At 42.1% G+C, this 23,323-nt stretch overlaps 1 protein-coding gene across 1 annotated transcript in view; it reads left to right on the plus strand.

Annotated features, from left to right (window-relative positions):
• Positions 1-11,616, plus strand: part of kif20ba (kinesin family member 20Ba) — a 38,074-nt gene extending 26,458 nt beyond the window's left edge. Inside the window, exons 28-33 of the mRNA XM_065007829.1 lie at positions 1,021-1,218; positions 3,174-3,230; positions 5,104-5,178; positions 5,762-5,879; positions 8,287-8,426; positions 9,424-11,616. Of these exons, the coding sequence (XP_064863901.1) occupies positions 1,021-1,218; positions 3,174-3,230; positions 5,104-5,178; positions 5,762-5,879; positions 8,287-8,426; positions 9,424-9,528 (693 nt within the window). The 3' untranslated portion in view covers positions 9,529-11,616. The remainder of the gene's footprint in view (positions 1-1,020; positions 1,219-3,173; positions 3,231-5,103; positions 5,179-5,761; positions 5,880-8,286; positions 8,427-9,423) is intronic.
• The last annotated feature ends 11,707 nt before the right edge of the window (positions 11,617-23,323 follow it).

The following is a 23,323-nucleotide window of genomic DNA, read 5'->3' on the forward strand; positions in this document are numbered from 1 at the left end:
GTTAACCCAACTGACTAGACACTCCTGTAGGTTAACCCAACTGACTAGGCACTCCTGTAGGTTAACCCAACTGACTAGTAGGTTAACCCAACTGACTAGACACTCCTTTAGGTTAACCCAACTGACTAGACAATCCTGTAGGTTAACCCAACTGACTAGGAGGTTAACCCAACTGACTAGACAATCCTGTAGGTTAGCCCAACTGACTAGGCACTCCTGTAGGTTAACCCAACTGACTAGGCACTCCTGTAGGTTAACCCAACTGACTAGGCACTCCTGTTGGTTAACCCAACTGACTAGTAGGTTAACCCAACTGACTAGACGCTCCTGTAGGTTAACCCAACTGACTAGACGCTCCTGTAGGTTAACCCAACTGACTAGTCACTCCTGTAGGTTAACCCAACTGACTAGTAGGTTAACCCAACTGACTAGACACTCCTTTAGGTTAACCCAACTGACTAGACAATCCTGTAGGTTAACCCAACTGACTAGGAGGTTAACCCAACTGACTAGACGATCCTGTAGGTTAGCCCAACTGACTAGTCACTCCTGTAGGTTAACCCAACTGACTAGGCATTCCTGTAGGTTAACCCAACTGACTAGTCACTCCTGTAGGTTAACCCAACTGACTAGTAGGTTAACCCAACTGACTAGACGATCCTGTAGGTTAGCCCAACTGACTAGACACTCCTGTAGGTTAACCCAACTGACTATGAGGTTAACCCAACTGACTAGTAGGTTAACCCAACTGACTAGGCACTCCTGTAGGTTAACCCAACTGACTAGACACTCCTGTAGGTTAACCCAACTGACTAGGCACTCCTGTAGGTTAACCCAACTGACTAGTAGGTTAACCCAACTGACTAGTCACTCCTGTAGGTTAACCCAACTGACTAGACACTCCTGTAGGTTAACCCAACTGACTAGGCACTCCTGTAGGTTAACCCAACTGACTAGGCACTCCTGTAGGTTAACTCACCCTCACTGTCATCCTGTGTACCTCTGTCTGTCTTTCTGTAGGGGTCTGGGGGCTACCCATCGGTGCTAGACTCCTCAGAGATCTCCACAGAAGGAGGCAGGACCAGACGCTTCCCCAAGCCTGAGCTCGAGATCTCCTTCAGTCCGCTGCAGCCCAACAGGATGGCCCTGAAACGCCAGGGAGGGGCCGTGGTCAACGTCAAAATCACCCGCAAGAGGAAGAGCTCTGAGATGGACAAGGTAGACCGTGTTGACCTGCAGGGAGGGACGTACTGTAGGTTCAGCCCAGGGTACAACAGTGTGGTCCGTCCGCCCCTGCAGACCCTGTCCATCTTACCATTCAGGTGGAGGTCTCTCTTCTGTCAGTCATCTTAAATACATTTTACAGAGAGAGCATTAGTACTACCACAGTTCTGTTATCCCATGTCCAAAGTCAGGAGTCACCCACCTAACTAATTGCAATGGCATAAGAAACCATGCAAGAAGCAAAACTGTTTAAATAGCCTCAGATAAGCTATAATGAAGTGTTAATTAGGTTCATCTGAAGAGCAAGTTGTTCAACATATGAATAGTTTACTGCTCCATCTTACATTATGCATTGAACTGAAAGGCTTGTGCTTCTTTTTATGGAAGTACATTTATAGAGTTTCCTATTACATGTGGTGGGATCTAACACACGCATGGTTGTTGTCCCTACACTCTAACCACTAGGCTACCTGCCGTCCCTACACTCTAACCACTAGGCTACCTGCCGTCCCTACACTCTAACCACTAGGCTACCTGCCGTCCCTACACTCTACCTGCCGTCCCTACACTCTACACCACTAGGGCCCCTACACTCTAACCACTAGGTTACCTGCCGTCCCTACACTCTAACCACTAGGCTACTCTACACTCTAACCACTAGGCTACCTGCCGTCCCTACACTCTAACCACTACACTCTAACCACTAGGCTACCTGGTCCCTACACTCTAACCACTAGGCTACCCGCCCCTACACTCTAACCACTAGGCTACCTGCCCTACCTCTAACCACTAGGCTAACCACTAGGCTACCTGCCGTCCCTACACTCTAACCACTAGGCTACCTGCCGTCCCTACACTCTAACCACTAGGCTACCTGCCGTCCCTACACTCTAACCACTAGGCTACCTGCCGCCCCTACACTCTAACCACTAGGCTACCTGCCGTCCCTACACTCTAACCACTAGGCTACCTGCCGTCCCTACACTCTAACCACTAGGCTACCTGCCGTCCCTACACTCTAACCACTAGGCTACCTGCCGTCCCTACACTCTAACCACTAGGCTACCTGCCGTCCCTACACTCTAACCACTAGGCTACCTGCCGCCCCTACACTCTAACCACTAGGCTACCTGCCGTCCCTACACTCTAACCACTAGGCTACCTGCCGCCCCTACACTCTAACCACTAGGCTACCTGCCGTCCCTACACTCTAACCACTAGGCTACCTGCCGTCCCTACACTCTAACCACTAGGCTACCTGCCACCCTACACTCTAACCACTAGGCTACCTGCCGTCCCTACACTCTAACCACTAGGCTACCTGCCGTCCCTACACTCTAACCACTAGGCTACCTGCCGCTAGGCCCTACACTCTAACCACTAGGCTACCTGCCGTCCCTACACTCTAACCAGGCTAGGTCACTACACTCTAACCACTAGGCTACCTGCCCCTACACTCTAACCACTAGGTCCCTACACTCTAACCACTAGGCTACCTGCCGTCCCTACACTCTAACCACTAGGCTACCTGCCGCCCCTACACTCTAACCACTAGGTTACCTGCCGTCCCTACACTCTAACCACTAGGCTACCTGCCGTCCCTACACTCTAACCACTAGTCTACCTGCCGTAGATTCACAACAAACACATAAACGGGGCAATGGTTTTAGCATTAAAGATAAATGCATTTGAAGCACCAGAAGTTGAAGCATCTAAACTTATTTAAATGTGCTGTTGAAGTATTTATCGTGACATTATGACACGCCCGCGTAGCCTTTCAGTCCTGATGTAATTCACGTGTCAATATAATATCAATGTCTGATTTTATAGGCGTCTTTGTGGTTGGTTAGTTACCTGGTACAGGGTTGACACATATTGCCCTCGGTGTATTAGACTCGGGTTATTCTTGCTAACTTTATAACAAACCTCTTTCTTTTTCTTTTTTTAAGAAGATCGGATGGCGCAGTCCAGCTAAAAGGAGAGCAACGCATGAGCTCCCGTCTCAGGTACCTCTCCCCTCTCGGGTACCTCTCCCTCTCAGGTACTCGGGTACCTCTCCCGTCTCGGGTACCTCTCCCGTCTCGGGTACCTCTCGGGTACCTCTCCCGTCTCGGGTACCCTCTCGGGTACCGCTCAGGTACCTCTCTCCTCTCAATTTCCTAATGCTTTGGTCGGTAGTACCTCGGTTGGCGTAATGGCAAAGCTATGGAAGTCCTCTGAGAGACGACATGGAATGGTTGTGATTTAAAATGACGGGTTGTTTCAGCGTTGGGTATTTCCTGCTGTTCAGTGGTCATTTCTATAAATAATATATACCCATTGATTATTGAAGATTATAAACTGGGTGGTTCCAGCCCTGAATGCTGATTGGCTGACAGCCGTGGTATATCAGACCATATACCACAGGTATGACAAAACATTTATTTTTCCTGCTCTAATTACGTTGGTAACCAGTTTATAACAGCAGTAAGGCACCTCTGGGTATTATGATATTTGGCCAATATACCACAGCTAAGGGCTGTGTCCAGGCACTCCGCTTTGTGTCGTGCATAAGAAAATCCCTTAGCCGTGGTATAGCCCTTAGCCGTGGTATAGCCCTTAGCCGTGGTATAACCCTTAGCCGTGGTATAACCCTTAGCCGTGGTATAACCCTTAGCCGTGGTATATCCCTTAGCCGTGGTATATCCCTTAGCCGTGGTATATCCCTTAGCCGTGGTATATCCCTTAGCCGTGGTATATCCCTTAGCCGTGGTATAACCCTTAGCCGTGGTATATCCCTTAGCCGTGGTATATCCCTTAGCCGTGGTATAACCCTTAGCCGTGGTATAGCCCTTAGCCGTGGTATAGCCCTTAGCCGTGGTATAGCCCTTAGCCGTGGTATATCCCTTAGCCGTGGTATATCCCTTAGCCGTGGTATAACCCTTAGCCGTGGTATATCCCTTAGCCGTGGTATATCCCTTAGCCGTGGTATATCCCTTAGCCGTGGTATATCCCTTAGCCGTGGTATAACCCTTAGCCGTGGTATATCCCTTAGCCGTGGTATAACCCTTAGCCGTGGTATAACCCTTAGCCGTGGTATATCCCTTAGCCGTGGTATAACCCTTAGCCGTGGTATATCCCTTAGCCGTGGTATATCCCTTAGCCGTGGTATATCCCTTAGCCGTGGTATAACCCTTAGCCGTGGTATAACCCTTAGCCGTGGTATAACCCTTAGCCGTGGTATAACCCTTAGCCGTGGTATATCCCTTAGCCGTGGTATATTGCCCATATACCACACCCCCTCATGCCTTATTGCTTAAATATAACATATAAAATACATAAACACAAAGTCCAGAAGTTTGAAACATGCTTAATGATTCATACAGCATCCTATTTAAAAGCAAAACGCGGAGTTGGACAGATGTTACCAATAAGTTATTGAAGATGCTTTTATTTTGGAGTACACATTTAGATGAGGGTTTCTTTTGCCGTGAGCTGAACAGTTCAAACTAGATGTGTCAGGGATGGCCTACACTGGAGCTGGGAAACATACATTGTTCATCCACATCAATCATTTTGGAAATCTACTGATTTATTCAACCTGAAATTGCATGGGACTCTTAAAATGTAAATTGATCTCTCAATGTTTATACATTCATAAAACTAAATCCTCACCATGGAGTTTTAATTTCTCTTCCTGGTCTCCTCTCTCCCTGGTCTCATTTCTCTCTCCCTGGTCTCATTTCTCTCTCCCTGGTCTCATTTCTCTCTCCCTGGTCTCCTAAATCTCATTTCTCTCTCCCTGGTCTCCTAAATCTCATTTCTCTCTCCCTGGTCTCCTAACTCTCACCTCTCTCTCCCTGGTCTCCTAACTCTCGTCTCTGCGCTGGTGTTCCTCAGGATGAGGTGCACAAGGAGAACCATAGAAACCCCAGAACCAGACTGGCTCCTAAATTGGCTGTGCATCAAGAGGTGGTGAGACACACAGCTTTTATGTTTGAACAGATACAAACAGGACTTTTTCCCCCTGTCAATAAATCCGTTAAATCTGAGGCTGATGATAATGGACTGGAGCCTGGCCTGTAGGGTCTCATCATGTGGATGTGTCACCTTGTCACATCCTTGCCTTGCCTGGCATGAACTAATGCCAGTTTGTGTGAGTGTGGAGGGGGTGTACATTATGATGACAGTGTACATTGTGTCAATCGATGAGTTTATGTGGAAGCTCTGTCAGATTTCCCCTCGGGGATAATAAAGTATATCATCTCACCTTTAGTCTTTATATTACTTATTGGTTTACTTTGGGTCTCCCGAGTTGTGCAGCGGTCTAAAGGCACTGCATCTCAGTGCTTGAGGCATCACTACAGACCCTGGTTCGAATCCAGGCTGTATCACAACCGGCTGTGATTTGGGAGTCCCATAGGGCGGCGCTCAATTGGCCCAACGTCGTCCGGGTTTGGCAGGTGTAGGCCGTCATTGTAAATAAGAATTAGTTCTTAACTGACTTGCCTAGTTAAGTTTTTATTTATTTATGTCATGGTTTCTCCTCCATCTACAGCCATCTCCGGCCAGGGGCAGTAAAGACCAGGGATCCATAAGGCCCCAGGACTCCCAGTCCAGCTTGCATAGCAGGAAAGAAGGAACGATGCAGAAGATCGGAGTCTTCGGTAGCAAAGGTAAGAGTTGACACTAACAGCAGCACGGAATGGCTTGGTGCAACTCTACACTGACAGCATGACCGTCTATCCCACACAGAACAACACTGCAGAGTAGAGAGCACAGACTACATGATCATGACCAAAAAGCCAGAAACTGAAACCAAACGAGTCAAAGTAACATCTGCAGTGGAACAAAACACACCTTAATGTTCAATATAACCGGCCACAATCCCTCTGTCTAGAACTAGTCCATGGATGCTGCCCGGTCTCTCTGTCCACAGTTAGTTCATGGATACTGCCCGGTCTCTCTCTGTCCAGAACTAGTCCATGGATACTGCCTGGTCTCTGTCCAGAACTAGTCCATGGATACTGCCTGGTCTCTGTCCAGAACTAGTCAATGGATGCTGCCCGGTCTCTCTCAGTCCACAGTTAGTTCATGGATACTGCCTGGTCTCTGTCCAGAACTAGTCCATGGATGCTGCCCGGTCTCTCAGTCCACAGTTAGTCCATGGATGCTGCCTGGTCTCTCTCAGTCCACAGTTAGTCCATGGATGCTGCCCGGTCTCTCAGTCCACAGTTAGTTCATGGATGCTGCCTGGTCTCTGTCCAGAACTAGTCCATGGATACTGCCTGGTCTCTCTCAGTCCACAGTTAGTTCATGGATGCTGCCTGGTCTCTGTCCACAGTTAGTCCATGGATGCTGCCTGGTCTCTGTCCACAGTTAGTCCATGGATACTGCCTGGTCTCTCAGTCCACAGTTAGTCCATGGATGCTGCCCGGTCTCTCAGTCCAGAACTAGTCCATGGATGCTGCCTGGTCTCTCAGTCCACAGTTAGTTCATGGATGCTGCCTGGTCTCTGTCCAGAACTAGTCCATGGATACTGCCTGGTCTCTCAGTCCACAGTTAGTCCATGGATGCTGCCCGGTCTCTCTCTGTCCAGAACTGGTCCATGGATGCTGCCCGGTCTCTGTCCAGAACTAGTCCATGGATACTGCCTGGTCTCTCAGTCCACAGTTAGTCCATGGATGCTGCCCGGTCTCTCTCTGTCCAGAACTGGTCCATGGATGCTGCCCGGTCTCTGTCCAGAACTAGTCCATGGATACTGCCTGGTCTCTCAGTCCACAGTTGGTCCATGGATGCTGCCCGGTCTCTCAGTCCAGAACTAGTCCATGGATGCTGCCTGGTCTCTCAGTCCACAGTTAGTTCATGGATGCTGCCTGGTCTCTGTCCAGAACTAGTCCATGGATACTGCCTGTTCTCTCAGTCCACAGTTAGTCCATGGATGCTGCCCGGTCTCTCTCTGTCCAGAACTAGTCCATGGATACTGCCTGGTCTCTCAGTCCATAGTTAGTCCATGGATGCTGCCCGGTCTCTGTCCAGAACTAGTCCATGGATACTGCCTGGTCTCTCAGTCCACAGTTAGTTCATGGATGCTGCCTTGTCTCTGTCCAGAACTAGTCCATGGATACTGCCTGTTCTCTCAGTCCACAGTTAGTCCATGGATGCTGCCCGGTCTCTCAGTCCAGAACTAGTCCATGGATGCTGCCTGGTCTCTCAGTCCACAGTTAGTTCATGGATGCTGCCTGGTCTCTGTCCAGAACTAGTCCATGGATACTGCCTGTTCTCTCAGTCCACAGTTAGTCCATGGATGCTGCCCGGTCTCTCAGTCCAGAACTAGTCCATGGATGCTGCCTGGTCTCTCAGTCCACAGTTAGTTCATGGATGCTGCCTGGTCTCTGTCCAGAACTAGTCCATGGATGCTGCCTGGTCTCTCAGTCCAGTTAGTCCATGGATGCTGCCTGGTCTCTCAGTCCACAGTTAGTTCATGGATGCTGCCTTGTCTCTGTCCAGAACTAGTCCATGGATACTGCCTGTTCTCTCAGTCCACAGTTAGTCCATGGATGCTGCCCGGTCTCTCAGTCCAGAACTAGTCCATGGATGCTGCCTGGTCTCTCAGTCCACAGTTAGTTCATGGATGCTGCCTGGTCTCTGTCCAGAACTAGTCCATGGATACTGCCTGTTCTCTCAGTCCACAGTTAGTCCATGGATGCTGCCCGGTCTCTCAGTCCAGAACTAGTCCATGGATGCTGCCTGGTCTCTCAGTCCACAGTTAGTTCATGGATGCTGCCTGGTCTCTGTCCAGAACTAGTCCATGGATGCTGCCTGGTCTCTCAGTCCAGTTAGTCCATGGATGCTGCCTGGTTTCTCAGTCCAGTTAGGCCATGGATGCTGCCCTGTCTCTACTCCATTGTCCTTGTCAAGCATAGCAATTCCATAAGGAGTAGACAAGAGTGCGGAAACAGACTGGCACCCAGGCTAGTTATTTTCTGGCCTACAGTAATGGTTTGCTCTGGCTTTAACTTTTTAATGGCCTATGCTGCTCAGCTTTTTTAAAAGCCCTTATGTCCCTCTTTCTCTCTGCAGCTAAAAAGATAATGGGATTGGTGAGCGGGAAATCCCCAGAGACGGAAGGGGGGTCGTCCATGAGCTTTAGACCCATGAAGTCCAAGTGGAAGCTGTACAGACCAGAGATCTCTTCCGCGATAGACTTCTCCTCCCACCAGGTGAGAACCCACAGCCAGCTACACGTCCGTCTGATTAGGCCTGGGCAATATGGCCAAAGTATATCACAATATTTGTCTTATTGTTGATGGTATAGCTGTATTTAATGTTTCTGAATAATACAAGTTTTAAATATGTTTTATGAGTAGCAGGGTTTGGAACCGGTTCAGGGAACAGAACACCGGAAAATGACATTTTTCAAGGAACAGAAACGGAACCGGGAATGGAAGTTATCCATAGTGTTCCGGAACAGAACCGTTATTTTAAAAGCATGGCAACCAGCTAATAATGTTCTTTTAGGTTACGGGCATTTTTCTATAGTTGTATCTTGCGCCATAGGCCACACTTGTTTGTCCATCATGCATGTAAACAACTAGCTTGCCTGCTCTATGAAGTCATTTAATTAACTAAATGTACACTGTCGATTTTTCACAGATTAATTCAAAAAAAGGAACAGAATGGAACAATATACACCAGTACATTTTGGGGGGAGTTCGAACCGGTTCAGAACTTTATTTTGCCGATTGGAACAGTGGAACAGAATTTAAAAAATAATGGTTCTGTTCAGAACGAAACGATCGGTTCCAACCCCTGATGAGTAGTGCAGGACCCCCTAGGATGGCTACAAATAAATTCTACATGGTTTTAATGAGCTTTCTCTCTTCTGATTGGTTTATACTCAACCAAAACTGACAGTGAAGTAGTCCAATTTGTAGAACTTATTTATGTAATATTGTATCAAGAAATCGTTATAGACTCTATTGTAAAAAAAACATTTTTAAAACATTTATTCATCAGCAGGGTTGTTGATAACCCCCCTAAAAATGTATGTTGTTTATCGCAGATGTGTACCCAAATTAAAAGGTATGCACGAAGGCAAACCTATAGGCTCAGGTCCTATCCTGCGGATAGTGATTCCCATTAAGTTTAGGTTGATATGGTGGGTGTCATGTAAGAGGTACTTGTTGATTAACTTTGGTTGTAAAACCTCTGTCTCAGATCTTCAGTGGCGTTCCAGACGAGAAAGAGAGTGACCATCTCATCGTCAAGAGAGAACTCCAGACTGAAGTCAAAGACGCTGCTCTTTATGGTACAGGGAAATGAATGAATAGATTTTTTTTTTTTTATGAAGGACATCTTGAAGTTTACTTTATTGTTAAGGCTGTTTTTCTTTCCAGAAGACGTATTTTCTGAAGTCACTACCTCTTCCTCTTCGCTTCCTGTTTTCTTTCATATAGTCTTCATTTATCACTTCATTCTATTGTATTTCTGCGTATCTAACATTGCACATATTATGATAATTTCTCTCCATTCTGTGCTATGTATAATATGATTTAACAGAATATAATCACGTTTTATTATTCTCAGTCCAGAACATCATCGTGGTGATGCAGTAATCTGAAGATTTAGTATAGTACTTTATAAAAACACAGTATAGTACTTTATAAAAGCACAGTATAGTACTTTATAAAAGCACAGTATAGTACTTTATAAAAACACAGTATAGTACTTTATAAAAGCACAGTATAGTACTTTATAAAAGCACAGTATAGTACTTTATAAAAGCACAGTATAGTACTTTATAAAAGCACAGTATAGTACTTTACTGTGATCATCTCTGATGTTCATGTAAAAACACAGTATAGTACTTTATAAAAGCACAGTATAGTACTTTATAAAAACACAGTATAGTACTTTATAAAAGCACAGTATAGTACTTTATAAAAGCACAGTATAGTACTTTACTGTGATCATCTCCGATGTTCATGTAAAAACACAGTATAGTACTTTATAAAAACACAGTATAGTACTTTACTGTGATCATCTCAGATGTTCATGTAAAAACACAGTATAGTACCTTAGAAAAACACAGTATAGTACTTTACTGTGATCATCTCAGATTATAAAAACACAGTATAGTACTTTATAAAAGCACAGTATAGTACTTTATAAAAACACAGTATAGTACTTTATAAAAGCACAGTATAGTACTTTACTGTGATCATCTCCGATGTTCATGTAAAAACACAGTATAGTACTTTATAAAAACACAGTATAGTACTTTACTGTGATCATCTCCGATGTTCATGTAAAAACACAGTATAGTACTTTATAAAAACAGTGTAGTACTTTATAAAAAAAACAGTGTAGTACTTTATAAAAAAACAGTGTAGTACTTTATGAAAACACAGTATAGTACTTTATGAAAACACAGTATAGTACTTTATAAGAACATAGTATAGTACTTTACTGTGATCATCTCAGATGTTCATGTAAAAACATAGTATAGTACCTTATAAAAACACAGTATAGTGTCTTGTAAAAACACAGTATAGTGTCTTGTAAAAACACAGTATAGTGTCTTGTAAAAACACAGTATAGTGTCTTATAAAAACACAGTATAGTGTCTTGTAAAAACATAGTATAGTACCTTATAAAAACACAGTATAGTACCTTATAAAAACACAGTATAGTACTTTACTGTGATCATCTCAGATGTTCATGTGAGAAAAAAAAAACATCTGTATGCTGATGACACAATTATTAATTTATGCGTATCTAATATTCAGGAGACTTTTCAGGACTTACAGGCTTTTGATGTTATTCAAAGGCAGCTTTTCCAATTGAAACTTAATGCAAGGAAAACAAAAATGCATGGTTTTCTCTTCCCTGAAAGTTAACAGATTGAGTCACATGCAGATTTTAACTATACAATTCCAGCAAATTGATAGGTTCACCTCCTATAAGTATCTTGGGATTTAGTACTTTATTGTGATCATCTCAACAATGTTCATGTAAAAAAAAACACAAAAAAACACTAGTTTCTTTTTGTGGAGCAGAATGAATATCTCACTAGGGACAACCACTACCAAGTTCTATTTGTGTTGATAAGGCATGGTGCAACGTAGATATAGGGCCCTATTCAATCAGATCTGCTAATCAGCGTAGTATCTGGGATAAGACGGAACACCATCACAAACTGCTCTTTTGGTTTAACTCAGTAAACCTTTTTTGTTTTACTAAATGAATCTAAATGTCTTTCCCAGTCTCCTTTTTCAATACCACTGCTAACATATACCAAGTTGGTTGAATAAAACACTACGATTCTTTTAATAGTTAAACACTACTATTCCTTTGTAATACTGTACTGCTAACATATACCCAGGTGGTTTAATAAAACACTATAACCTGGTTGAGCCATCCATTGTTTTAAGTGTTGTGCATACAAACCCTTGCCTACTAAAATCTAACTTTCTAGTTTGCTGAATTATTGCAGTGACTGAGGCTAGCTACAGTAACTAAGTATATACTGAGTGTAAAGTGTAAAGTACTTAAGTGTAAAATACTTTAAAGTACTACTTAAGTAGTTATGGGTATCTTCACTTTACTATTTATATTTTTGACAACTTCACTACATTCCTAAAGAAATAATGTACTTTTTACTCCATACATTTTCCCTGACACCTAAAAGTACTTATTACATTTTGAATGCTTAGCAGGACAGGAAAATTCACGCACTTATCAAGAGAACATCCCTGGTCATCCCTACTGCCTCTGATCTGGAGGACTCACTAAAACAGAGAACATCCCTGCCTCTGATCTGATCTGCCTCTGAGGACTCACTAAAACAGAGAACATCCCTGGTCATCCCTACTGACTCACTAAAACCTCCCTGATCTGGTAGACTCACTAAACAGAGAACATCCCTGGTCATCCCTACTGCCTCTGATCTGGTAGACTCACTAAAACAGAGAACATCTCTGGTCATCCCTACTGCCTCTGATCTGGTAGAACAGAGAACATCCCTGGTCATCCCTACTGCCTCTGATCTGGTAGACTCACTAAAACAGAGAACATCCCTGGTCATCCCTACTGCCTCTGATCTGGTAGACTCACTAAAACAGAGAACATCCCTGGTCATCCCTACTGCCTCTGATCTGGTAGACTCACTAAAACAGAGAACATCCCTGGTCATCCCTACTGCCTCTGATCTGGTAGACTCACTAAAACAGAGAACATACCTGGTCCTCCCTACTGCCTCTGGACTCACTAAACAGAGAACATCCCTGATCATCCCTACTGTCTCTGATGTGGAGGACTCACTAAACAGAGAACATCCCTGGTCATCTCTACTGCCTCTGATCTGGAGGACTCACTAAACACATGCACTGAGTTTTGCCCCTGGCTCTCCGTAAAGAAAAACGTTTCCGTCTGGTTTACATAATATAAGGAATTTGAAATAATTTTTTACTTTTAATACTTAAGTATATTTTAGCTATTGCATTTACTTTTCATACTTAAAAGTTATTTTTTTTAAAACAAATATTTTATTGAAGTTTTTTTTTTACCCGAGTCATTTTCTATAAAAGTACTTTTGCTCAAATATGATAATTGGGTACTTTTTCATCCACTGTATTGCATCCAAACCAACCAAGTATTGTGACCATCTGTTTGTGTACTCTGAAATCAGCTCAGCAATCACTGTTTTGGGACATAATGGATGTTTCCTTTCTACATTTTTTATTCATAGAATATTTGAATTGCATCCGAATACGCTAAATGATTAAGTGACACATCAAGACAAGGCAGCTGCCGGGCTGGCAGTATTGAAACGGTTTTGTTCTGGGACGGATGTCACAGTTATGGCCGTTCATCTAGCATGGACGGGGGGGGGGGGGGTTTCTTGTGCTTTTTCTTTCTCTGCTAAGCTGTAAATGTGTGGAAGTGATATAATGAGCCTGATTCTCATTCATAGCACAATCATGTTTTGAAATGAGATAGCTATGAGGAAGATAATCATTTGGCAAGAGTTCTGGGTTTGGCAGTTGATATCAGCTCAGACCCAGAGACGGGCCTTATAGTCAGCTAATTATATATTACAGCACCATCGAATCCAGCTGAAAGATTTTCAGAGTGCTTTGTGAACCAGGAGAGAAGGGAAGGAGCCTTCATCCAAAGGCCTCATCAGGAAACTTTTGGTATTGTATTAGGATCCCCCTTAGCGGTTGCAAAAGCTGCAGCTAATCTTCCTGTGGTCCACACAAAACATGAACCATAATAAAGAACATCAATAGACAAGAACAGCTCAGACAGAACTACATCAATTGAAATACATGTAAAAAATCAAATTAAAATTAAAAAGGCACATGTAGCCTACATATCAATACCAATACATACAAACATACTATCTAGGTCAAAGAGGGGAGAGGCGTTGTGCTGTGAGGTGTTGCTTTATTTGTTTTTTGAAACCAGGTTTGCTGTTTATTTGAGCAATGTGAGATGGAACGGAGTTCCATGCAGTAATGGCTCTATATAATACTGTACACTTTCTTGAATTTGTTCTGGATTTGGGGACTGTGAAAAGACCCCTGATGGCATGTCTGTTGGGGTAACTGTGTGTAAGTTGACTATACAAACAATTTGGGATTTAACACATTAATGTTTCTTATAAAAAGAAGAAGTGATGCAGTCAGTCTCTCCTCAACTCTTAGCCAAGAGAGACTGGCATCAATAGTATTTATATCAGCCCTCTGATTATGGTTCATCTTGCATTTTTACAGAGATTGAGCTTTCAGAAGTTTTAAAGACACTCAAATCTATTGATATTAAGAAAGTGTCTGGTCCGGATTAATTAAACCCTTATTTTCTAAGAATTGGCACAGAGATCATTGCTGTCCCTCACTCGTATATTAAACCTTTCATTGGCGAGGAATACCATTCCAAAAGTCTGGAAAGCAGGCCTTTACATAAGGATGGCGATCCGTCCCAGTTGGATAACTGACGTCCCATATCTAAACGGTCTGCACTGGCAAAAGTTTTGGAAAAACCTGGTGAACTCACCAGTTGAAAGACTTTCTTTACAATAACTCAGTTTTATCTCGATTTTAGAGCCAAGCATAGTACAATTACTGCAGTATGTAAGGTTATAGGTGATATTCTAGATGCTCAGGACAAGAAAACTCACTGTGTTTCACTTTTTTATTGACTTATCGAAGGCCTTCGACACGGTTGGCCCCGTGGTTGTATAGACTAAAAAAAAAAGTTTGGTTTAAGTGTTGATGCATAGGATTGGTTCCAAAACTGCCTTTCTGACAGAACACAGTATGTAGTTCAGGAGGGTATGGAATTTGAGTTTACAAGGCTTAGAAAAGTAGTTCCCCAGGGCTCAATTTTAGGTCTGATAATTTTTACACTATGTAAATTATATAGGAAAGACTATTGACTCTGCAAATCTCCATCTGTATGCTGATGACACGTTTATTTATGCGTATCTAATATTGAGAAGGCTTTTCAAGACGTACATTTGGCTTTTGATGTTATTCAAAGGCAGCCTTTCGAATTGAAACTTGTGCTTAAAATGCAAGGAAAACAAAATGTATGGTTTGAAAGAAAACCGATGGGAGTCACTTGCAGATTTTATCTATAAAATGCCAGAAGATTAATAGGGTCACCTCCTATAACTATCTTGGGATTTGGTCAAATAAGTTTTTTTTTTTCCAACAACAGGTTCTGGTCAATAATATCAAAGGGCTGCACTGAAATCTAACAGTACAGCTCCCACAATCTTCTTATTATCCATTTATTTCAACCAATCATCAGTCATTTGTGTCAGTGCAGTACATGTTGAGTGCCCTTCTCGATAAGCATGCTGAAAATCTGTTGTTCATTTACGACATGGCAGAAACTTGTGCTTCAAATGCAAGATAAACAACATGTATGGTTTGAAAGAAACCCGATGGAGTCTCTTACCGATTTTATCTATAAAATGCCAGAAAATTAATAGGGTCACCTATAACTATCTTGGGATTTGGTAAGATGAAAAATGACTTTTAAACAGCACATTTATAAGTGACATTGCGTTTCTATTTTAGGCACAAATCTTGTTTTTCAATGTTAGTCAGAAAGGATAATGTTCAAGGCACTTTTGTGTGCAAAGCATTGATGGGACAACTCCCTTTGTATCTCTGTTCTTTACTGACCAGATCAGTCACTCAATACAGTCTTCGTTCACAGTCGCTGCTGTCCTTGTCTGTTCTTAAGGCTAGAACTGAGATGGAGAAACAAATAATTTTCCCATAATGCCCCTTCATCCAGGAACATGTTTCAAAAGATATTAACGTTTGGTGAGTTGGTGTCCTCGCCTGTTTTTAAGACTCTGATCGACAACACTGTTTGTGACAGCTGCAGTTTCGAATCTTCAATTGTATCTTTAACTTGTGACATGTTGTCTTTTGTGTGTATTCTGTGTTTTCTATAATGTTTTATGGACACGCTGCTATTTCCCCGTTTTGCCTTCTTGCCAGGTCGCCCTCACAAAATACTGTTTTAACCTCAATGGGTTTTACCTGGTTAAATAAAGTTTTTTTTTTTTTTTTTTTTTTAACATTGAAGAGCAAAACTTGCCGCTCTGTTCTGGGCCAGCTGGGGTTTAACTAGGTCTTTCCTTGCAGCACTAAACCATATGACTGGCCAATAATCAAGATAAGACAAAACTGGAGCCTGCAGGACTTGCTTTTTGGAATGTGGTGTCAAAAAAGCAGGGTATCTCTATCTCTTTATTACTGCCAGACCTCTCCCCATATTTAATCAATTTAATCCAGATTCAGCTGAGGTCTAGAATTTAGGGAATGATTTGTACCAAATCCAATGCTCTTAGTTTTAGAGATGTTCAGGACCAGTTTATTACTGGCCACCCATTCCAAAACAGACTGCAACTCTTTGTTAAGGGTTTCTGTGACTTCATTAGCAGTGGTTGCTGATGCTTATATTGTTGAATCATCAGTATACATGGACACATGCCTTGTTTAATCCAAGTGGCAGGTCATTGGTAAAAATAGAAAAGAGTAGATGGCCTAGAGAGCTACCCTGTGGTACACCACACTTTACATGTTTGACATTAGAGAAGCTTCCATTAAAGAAAACCCTCTGAGTTCTATTAGATAGATAGTTGTGAATCTACGACATGGCAGAGGTTGAAAAGCCATAACACTTTAACAAAATTCAACAACAGGTTCTGGTCAATAATATCAAAGGCTACACTGAAATCTAATAGTACAGCTCCCACAATCTTCTTATTATCAATTTCTTTCAACCAATCATCAGTCATTTGTGTCAGTGCAGTACATGTTGAGTGCCCTTCTCTATAAGCATGCTGAAAATCTGTTGTTAATTTGTTTACAGAGAAATAGCATTGTATTTGGCCAAACACAATTATTTCCAACAGTTTGCTAAGAGCTGGCAGCTGATTGCTATATATAATATAAATCGAGGTGAGGGCGACGAAAATGCATTTGGCGGTTGATCTACTTCTGTTCTGTAAATGGCACTGTGTGCTCTTTTCGAAGGATGGTTCCCAGTCTTTTCAGGGCTATGGGATTAAGGGGGTCGGGGTGGTCTGTCGGGCATTGGGATGACAACCCAACTCGGGATGATGAGGTGTTTTAGCGGGTGGAATAGTGGGGACCAATTGGAGGTTTACTTAGGTAGCAATGCAAATATCATGGTACAGCTATATAGACACTCCATCATCAGGTTACTTTCTAATGGTACATTTACAACCAGATATTTTGATAAATAGAATTGAAAGTTGTCTCATTATGGTGAATTAAGTATAGCCAGTTACAATTGTAATGGCTTAACAGATAAGAAAAGACGATCAGTATTTACCTGGCTAAAAGAGAAGGAATATAATATCTATTGTTTACAGGAAACTTATTCAACCATTTTAGATGACGTTTTGTGGAAAAAGGACTGGGGGGGCAAAGAAATTCAAAAGGGGTGATGGTTTTAATTAACAGTAATTTTGATCCAAATGTGCAAATTGTCCAAACAGATTGTCAAGGTAGATGTATTATTTTAAATATATTACTGGACAATAAACAGATATGACTTATTAACCTATACGGTCCGAATAATGATGATCCAAGCTTCTTTGAAAATATATATAAGAATTTATCAACTCTACAAGCAACACTAGACTATATTATTATGGTGGGAGATTTTAATACGGTCTTAAATACCTCTATGGACCAGAAAGGAAATAACACTACAAACTATCACCTTAAGGCACTTAAGGAAATCATGAATGTCATGGATATATTGGAATTAGTAGATATGTGGAGACTTAAATACCTTGACCTAGTGAGATATACATGGAGGTTTAATACCTTGACCTAGTGAGATATACATGGAGGTTTAATACCCTGACCTAGTGAGATATACATGGAGGAGGTTTAATACCCTGACCTAGTGAGATATACATGGAGGAGGTTTAATACCCTGACCTAGTGAGATATACATGGAGGTTTAATACCCTGACCTAGTGAGATATACATGGAGGAGGTTTAATACCCTGACCTAGTGAGATATACATGGAGGTTTAATACCCTGACCTAGTGAGATATACATGGAGGTTTAATACCCTGACCTAGTGAGATATACATGGAGGAGGTTTAATACCCAGGGCTAGTGAGATATACATGGAGGAGGTTTAATACCTGACCTAGTGGATATACATGGAGGTTTAATACCCACCTAGTGAGATATACATGGAGGTTTAATACCCTGACCTAGTGAGATATACCAGTGGAGGTTTAATACCCTGACCTAGTGAGATATACATGGAGGATGGCATACCTGACCTACTGAGATATACATGGAGGAGGTTTAATGACCTGACCTAGTGAGATATACATGGAGGAGGTTTAATACTCCTGACCTAGTGAGATATACATGGAGGACACTTTAGATACCCTGACCTAGTGAGATATACATGGAGGAGGTTTAATACTCCAGGGATATACATGGAGGTTTAATACTTCAGTGACCTATGAGATATACATGGAGGTTTAATACTTCCTGACCTAGTGAGATATACATGGAGGTTTAATACCCTATTTTAGTGAGATATACATGGAGGAGGTTTAATACCTGACCTAGTGAGATATACTGGAGGTTTAATACCCTGACCTCAATCAATGAGATATACACCTACCTAGTGACAATATACATGGAGGAGGTTTAATACCTGACAGTTAAATATACATGGAGGTTTAATACCCTGACCTAGTGAGATATACATGGAGGAGGTTTAATACCCTGACCTAGTGAGATATACATGGAGGAGGTTTAATCAAGCTAGTCGCCTTGACTACTTTCTTATGCCATTCTCTCTGGCACCAAAAGTTTTTTAAGTGTTGATAGGGGACAGAATGCGGTCGGATCATCACATTATTGGCATATATATATATATATATTACTCTTACAGAATTTCCACGTGGGCGAGGATATTGGAAATTTAATCAAAGCCTACTAGATGATAAATTGTTTATAACTAGGACAGAATAATTTATAACGGACTTTTTCAGACATAACATAGGTACAGCAGATCCCCTTATTGTATGGGACACTTTTAAGTATGTCTTTAGAGGCAATGCAATTCAGTACTCATCTATAAAACAAAAGCAATTTAGATCAACAGAGTCCATATTAACAAAGGAAATTGAAGGACTAACAGTCCAGTTAGATAGCAATAAAAACGGTACCATAGAGGCACAGAATAAGTTAGAGGAAAAACAAAAAGAAATGGAGGAAATTATTCCAGAAAGATCCAGTGTAATAGATTAGAAAAATAAAGCGAACTGGATGGAATATGGGGGAAAATGCACCAAATTCTTTTTCAATCCCCCCCCCAAAATGTATTAAAACTTGTAACAAATGATGGAGTCACGCATGATTCACAGAATATTTTGAAAGAGGAAGTAAAGTACTTTAAAATAATATGTTTTCATTTCAGTCTCCTCCATCTCCACTAACTGAAACTGATTGTATGGATTTGTTTCCTAATAATAATGTAAAGTTCACATGAGTCTTCCTGTACAGATGTTAAGGCCAAATTACAGAGGAGGAACTTTGTGATGCAATTAAAGCCTTTGGGGCTGGGAAAACTCCAGGGCTGGATGGCGTAACCAGTGGAAGTATACCAAACTCCAGGGCCTGATGGCATACCAGTGGAAGTATACCAAACTCCAGGGCCTGATGGCATACCAGTGGAGGTATACCAAACTCCAGGGCCTGATGGCATACCAGTGGAAGTATACCAAACTCCAGGGCCTGATGGCATACCAGTGGAAGTATACCAAACTCCAGGGCCTGATGGCATACCAGTGGAAGTATACCAAACTCCAGGGCTGGATGGCGTAACCAGTGGAAGTATACCAAACTCCAGGGCTGGATGGCATACCAGTGGAAGTATACCAAACTCCAGGGCTGGATGGCATACCAGTGGAAGTATACCAAACTCCAGGGCCTGAAGGCATACCAGTGGAAGTATACCAAACTCCAGGGCTGGATGGCGTAACCAGTGGAAGTATACCAAACTCCAGGGCTGGATGGCATACCAGTGGAAGTATACCAAACTCCAGGGCTGGATGGCATACCAGTGGAAGTATACCAAACTCCAGGGCCTGAAGGCATACCAGTGGAAGTATACCAAACTCCAGGGCCTGATGGCATACCAGTGGAAGTATACCAAACTCCAGGGCTGGATGGCATACCAGTGGAGGTATACCAAACTCCAGGGCTGGATGGCATACCAGTGGAAGTATACCAAACTCCAGGCCTGGTTGACATACCAGTGGTAGGATACCAAACTCCAGGGCTAGATGGCATACCAGTGGAGGTATACCAAACTCCAGGGCCTGATGGCATACCAGTGGAAGTATACCAAACTCCAGGGCCTGATGGCATACCAGTGGAGGTATACCAAACTCCAGGGCTAGATGGCATACCAGTGGAGGTATACCAAACTCCAGGGCCTGATGGCATACCAGTGGAAGTATACCAAACTCCAGGGCTCGATGGCATACCAGTGGAGGTATACCAAACTCCAGGGCCTGATGGCATACCAGTGGAAGTATACCAAACTCCAGGGCTAGATGGCATACCAGTGGAAGTATACCAAACTCCAGGCCTGGATGACATACCAGTGGTAGGATACCAAACTCCAGGGCCTGATGGCATACCAGTGGAAGTATACCAAACTCCAGGGCCTGATGGCATACCAGTGGAAGTATACCAAACTCCAGGGCTAGATGGCATACCAGTGGAAGTATACCAAACTCCAGGGCTGGATGACATACCAGTGGTAGGATACCAAACTCCAGGGCTAGATGGCATACCAGTGGTAGGATACCAAACTCCAGGGCTGGATGTCATACCAGTGGAAGTATACCAAACTCCAGGGCTAGATGGCATACCAGTGGAAGTATACCAAACTCCAGGGCTAGATGGCATACCAGTGGAAGTATACCAAACTCCAGGGCTAGATGGCATACCAGTGGAAGTATACCAAACTTTTTTTTGATATACTCCGAGGACCATTATTAGCATGTTGTAACCACTCCTATATAAATGGTAGATTATCAGACACTCAACAAGAAGGTCTGATATCATTATTACTGAAACAGGACCCAAGTGGTATATATAAAGATCCAGTCCATTTAAAAAATTGGAGACCTCTTATACTTCAGTGTTGTGATGCAAAAAATCCTAGATACAATCTTCCCAGCTCTGCAGATTTTGCTGTGAGGAAGCAGGGTCATTAGATAATTTATTTTGGTATTGCCCATATGTAGCTCATTTTTGGTCACAGGTCCAGGAATGGCTGAAGAATTGCAACATTTGCCTCGAACTAACACTGCAGATAGCAATACTGGGTCATTTGAAAAGCCATAGTCACTCAATCAATAATATAATTATTTTTGCAAAAATGTTTATCTTTAATGTACAATCTGTAGAAGCTATGAGAATAGAAAGGTTCAGTACTTTTGTAAAGCATCACAGCACAGTTGAAAAATATATGGCAAATAGAAATCCAAAATGGATGATGTTGAGAGATAGATGGGAGAGGTTGAATGGAGCTGAAGGGACTAATAACAAGATAAACCATGTTAAACCTACGGGGTCTGTAAAATGTATACAGGTTCAGAACTTTTGTCAAATAGCACAGTTACAAATAGAAATCAAACTGGACGGACATCAGAAATAGAGGAAGGACTAAAAACATACTAAATATGAAGATTGTAAAATTGATTGTGTCTGTAAAATGTGTATAAGATGTATAAACTGAAGGTAGAAGCCTGAGTGTTATTGTTTATTAGTTTACTCCAATTGGGGGAGGGGTGGTAGGGTTTGGGGGAATAATAAAGGTATATTCTTTAAAAAGTATGTATGTCTATATAGGTATGTGTATGTATATATGTGTATGTATATGTATATGAATATATATATTTACCCCCCCCAAAATATATGGGGGATAGGAAATGATGCAGACAATTACATTGATGGAAGCAACAATCTTTCCGCAATACTAAGCGGATCCAACCCTTAAAATGTATAAAAAATGTCAAATACATTTTTAAAAAGCTTATATGTCTGCTGTTACAACCAGTAAAGTCTGCGTTACCACTCTTGAGTAGCATAATGACTTTGGCTTCCCTCCAGGCCTGAGGACAAAGACTTTCCTCTAGACTCAGATTAAAAATATGACAGATAGGAGTGGTTATAGAGTCAGCTACCATCCTCGGTAGCTTTCCATCTAAGTTGTCAATGCCAGCAGGTTTGTCATTATTGATCGATAACAATAATTTTTCCACCTCTCCCACACTAACTTTACAAAATTCTAATTTGCGATGCTTTTCTTTCATTAATAGATTTTTTTTATGCATGAATACGATGACGCACTGCTCGTTGTTGGCATTTCCCACTCAAGTTTTCATGAAAATAATTGCCAATATCAAATGATTTTGTGATGAATAAGCCATCTGATTCAATGAAAGATGGAGTTGAATTTGTCTTTCTGCCCATAATTTCAGTTAATGCACTGCAAAGGCCCCCCATTCTTTATATCATTGATCTTGGCTTCATAATACAGTTCAGTCACATAATTTCTTCATTTGCAGTAAGTCAGCCAGTCAGATGTGTTTTTCAATTCCTCATTAATCCATGGAGCTCTAACAGATGCATGTTTATCAATAATTGGAAGAAGCCATTTCAATGCAGCTTCTGGATTCTCCTTATTATTCACAATCAGAACAACAAATATTTATAGGCTACAGCACTATAGAGCTAGAGATAACAGATAGGCTACAGCACTATAGAGCTAGTGATAACATACAGATAGGCTACAGCACTATAGAGCTAGAGATAACATACAGATAGGCTACAGCACTATAGAGCTAGAGATAACAGATAGGCTACAGCACTATAGAGCTAGAGATAACAGATAGGCTACAGCACTATAGAGCTAGAGATAACAGATAGGCTACAGCACTATAGAGCTAGAGATAACAGATAGGCTACAGCACTATAGAGCTAGAGATAACAGATAGGCTACAGCACTATAGAGCTAGAGATAACAGATAGGCTACAGCACTATAGAGCTAGTGATAACATACAGATAGGCTACAGCACTATAGAGCTAGAGATAACAGATAGGCTACAGCACTATAGAGCTAAGATACTATAGAGCAGATAGGCTACAGCACTATAGAGCTAGAGATAACAGATAGGCTACAGATAGAGAGAGATAACAGATAGGCTACAGCACTATAGAGCTAGTGATAACATACAGATAGGCTACAGCACTATAGAGCTAGAGATAACAGATAGGCTACAGCACTATAGAGCTAGAGATAACAGATAGGCTACAGCACTATAGAGCTAGAGATAACAGATAGGCTACAGCACTATAGAGCTAGAGATAACAGATAGGCTACAGCACTATAGAGCTAGAGATAACAGATAGGCTACAGCACTATAGAGCTAGAGATAACAGATAGGCTACAGCACTATAGAGCTAGAGATAACAGATAGGCTACAGCACTATAGAGCTAGTGAT

This window comes from Oncorhynchus nerka, linkage group LG23, assembly GCF_034236695.1.
Source record: "Oncorhynchus nerka isolate Pitt River linkage group LG23, Oner_Uvic_2.0, whole genome shotgun sequence".
Lineage (NCBI taxonomy): Eukaryota > Metazoa > Chordata > Actinopteri > Salmoniformes > Salmonidae > Oncorhynchus > Oncorhynchus nerka.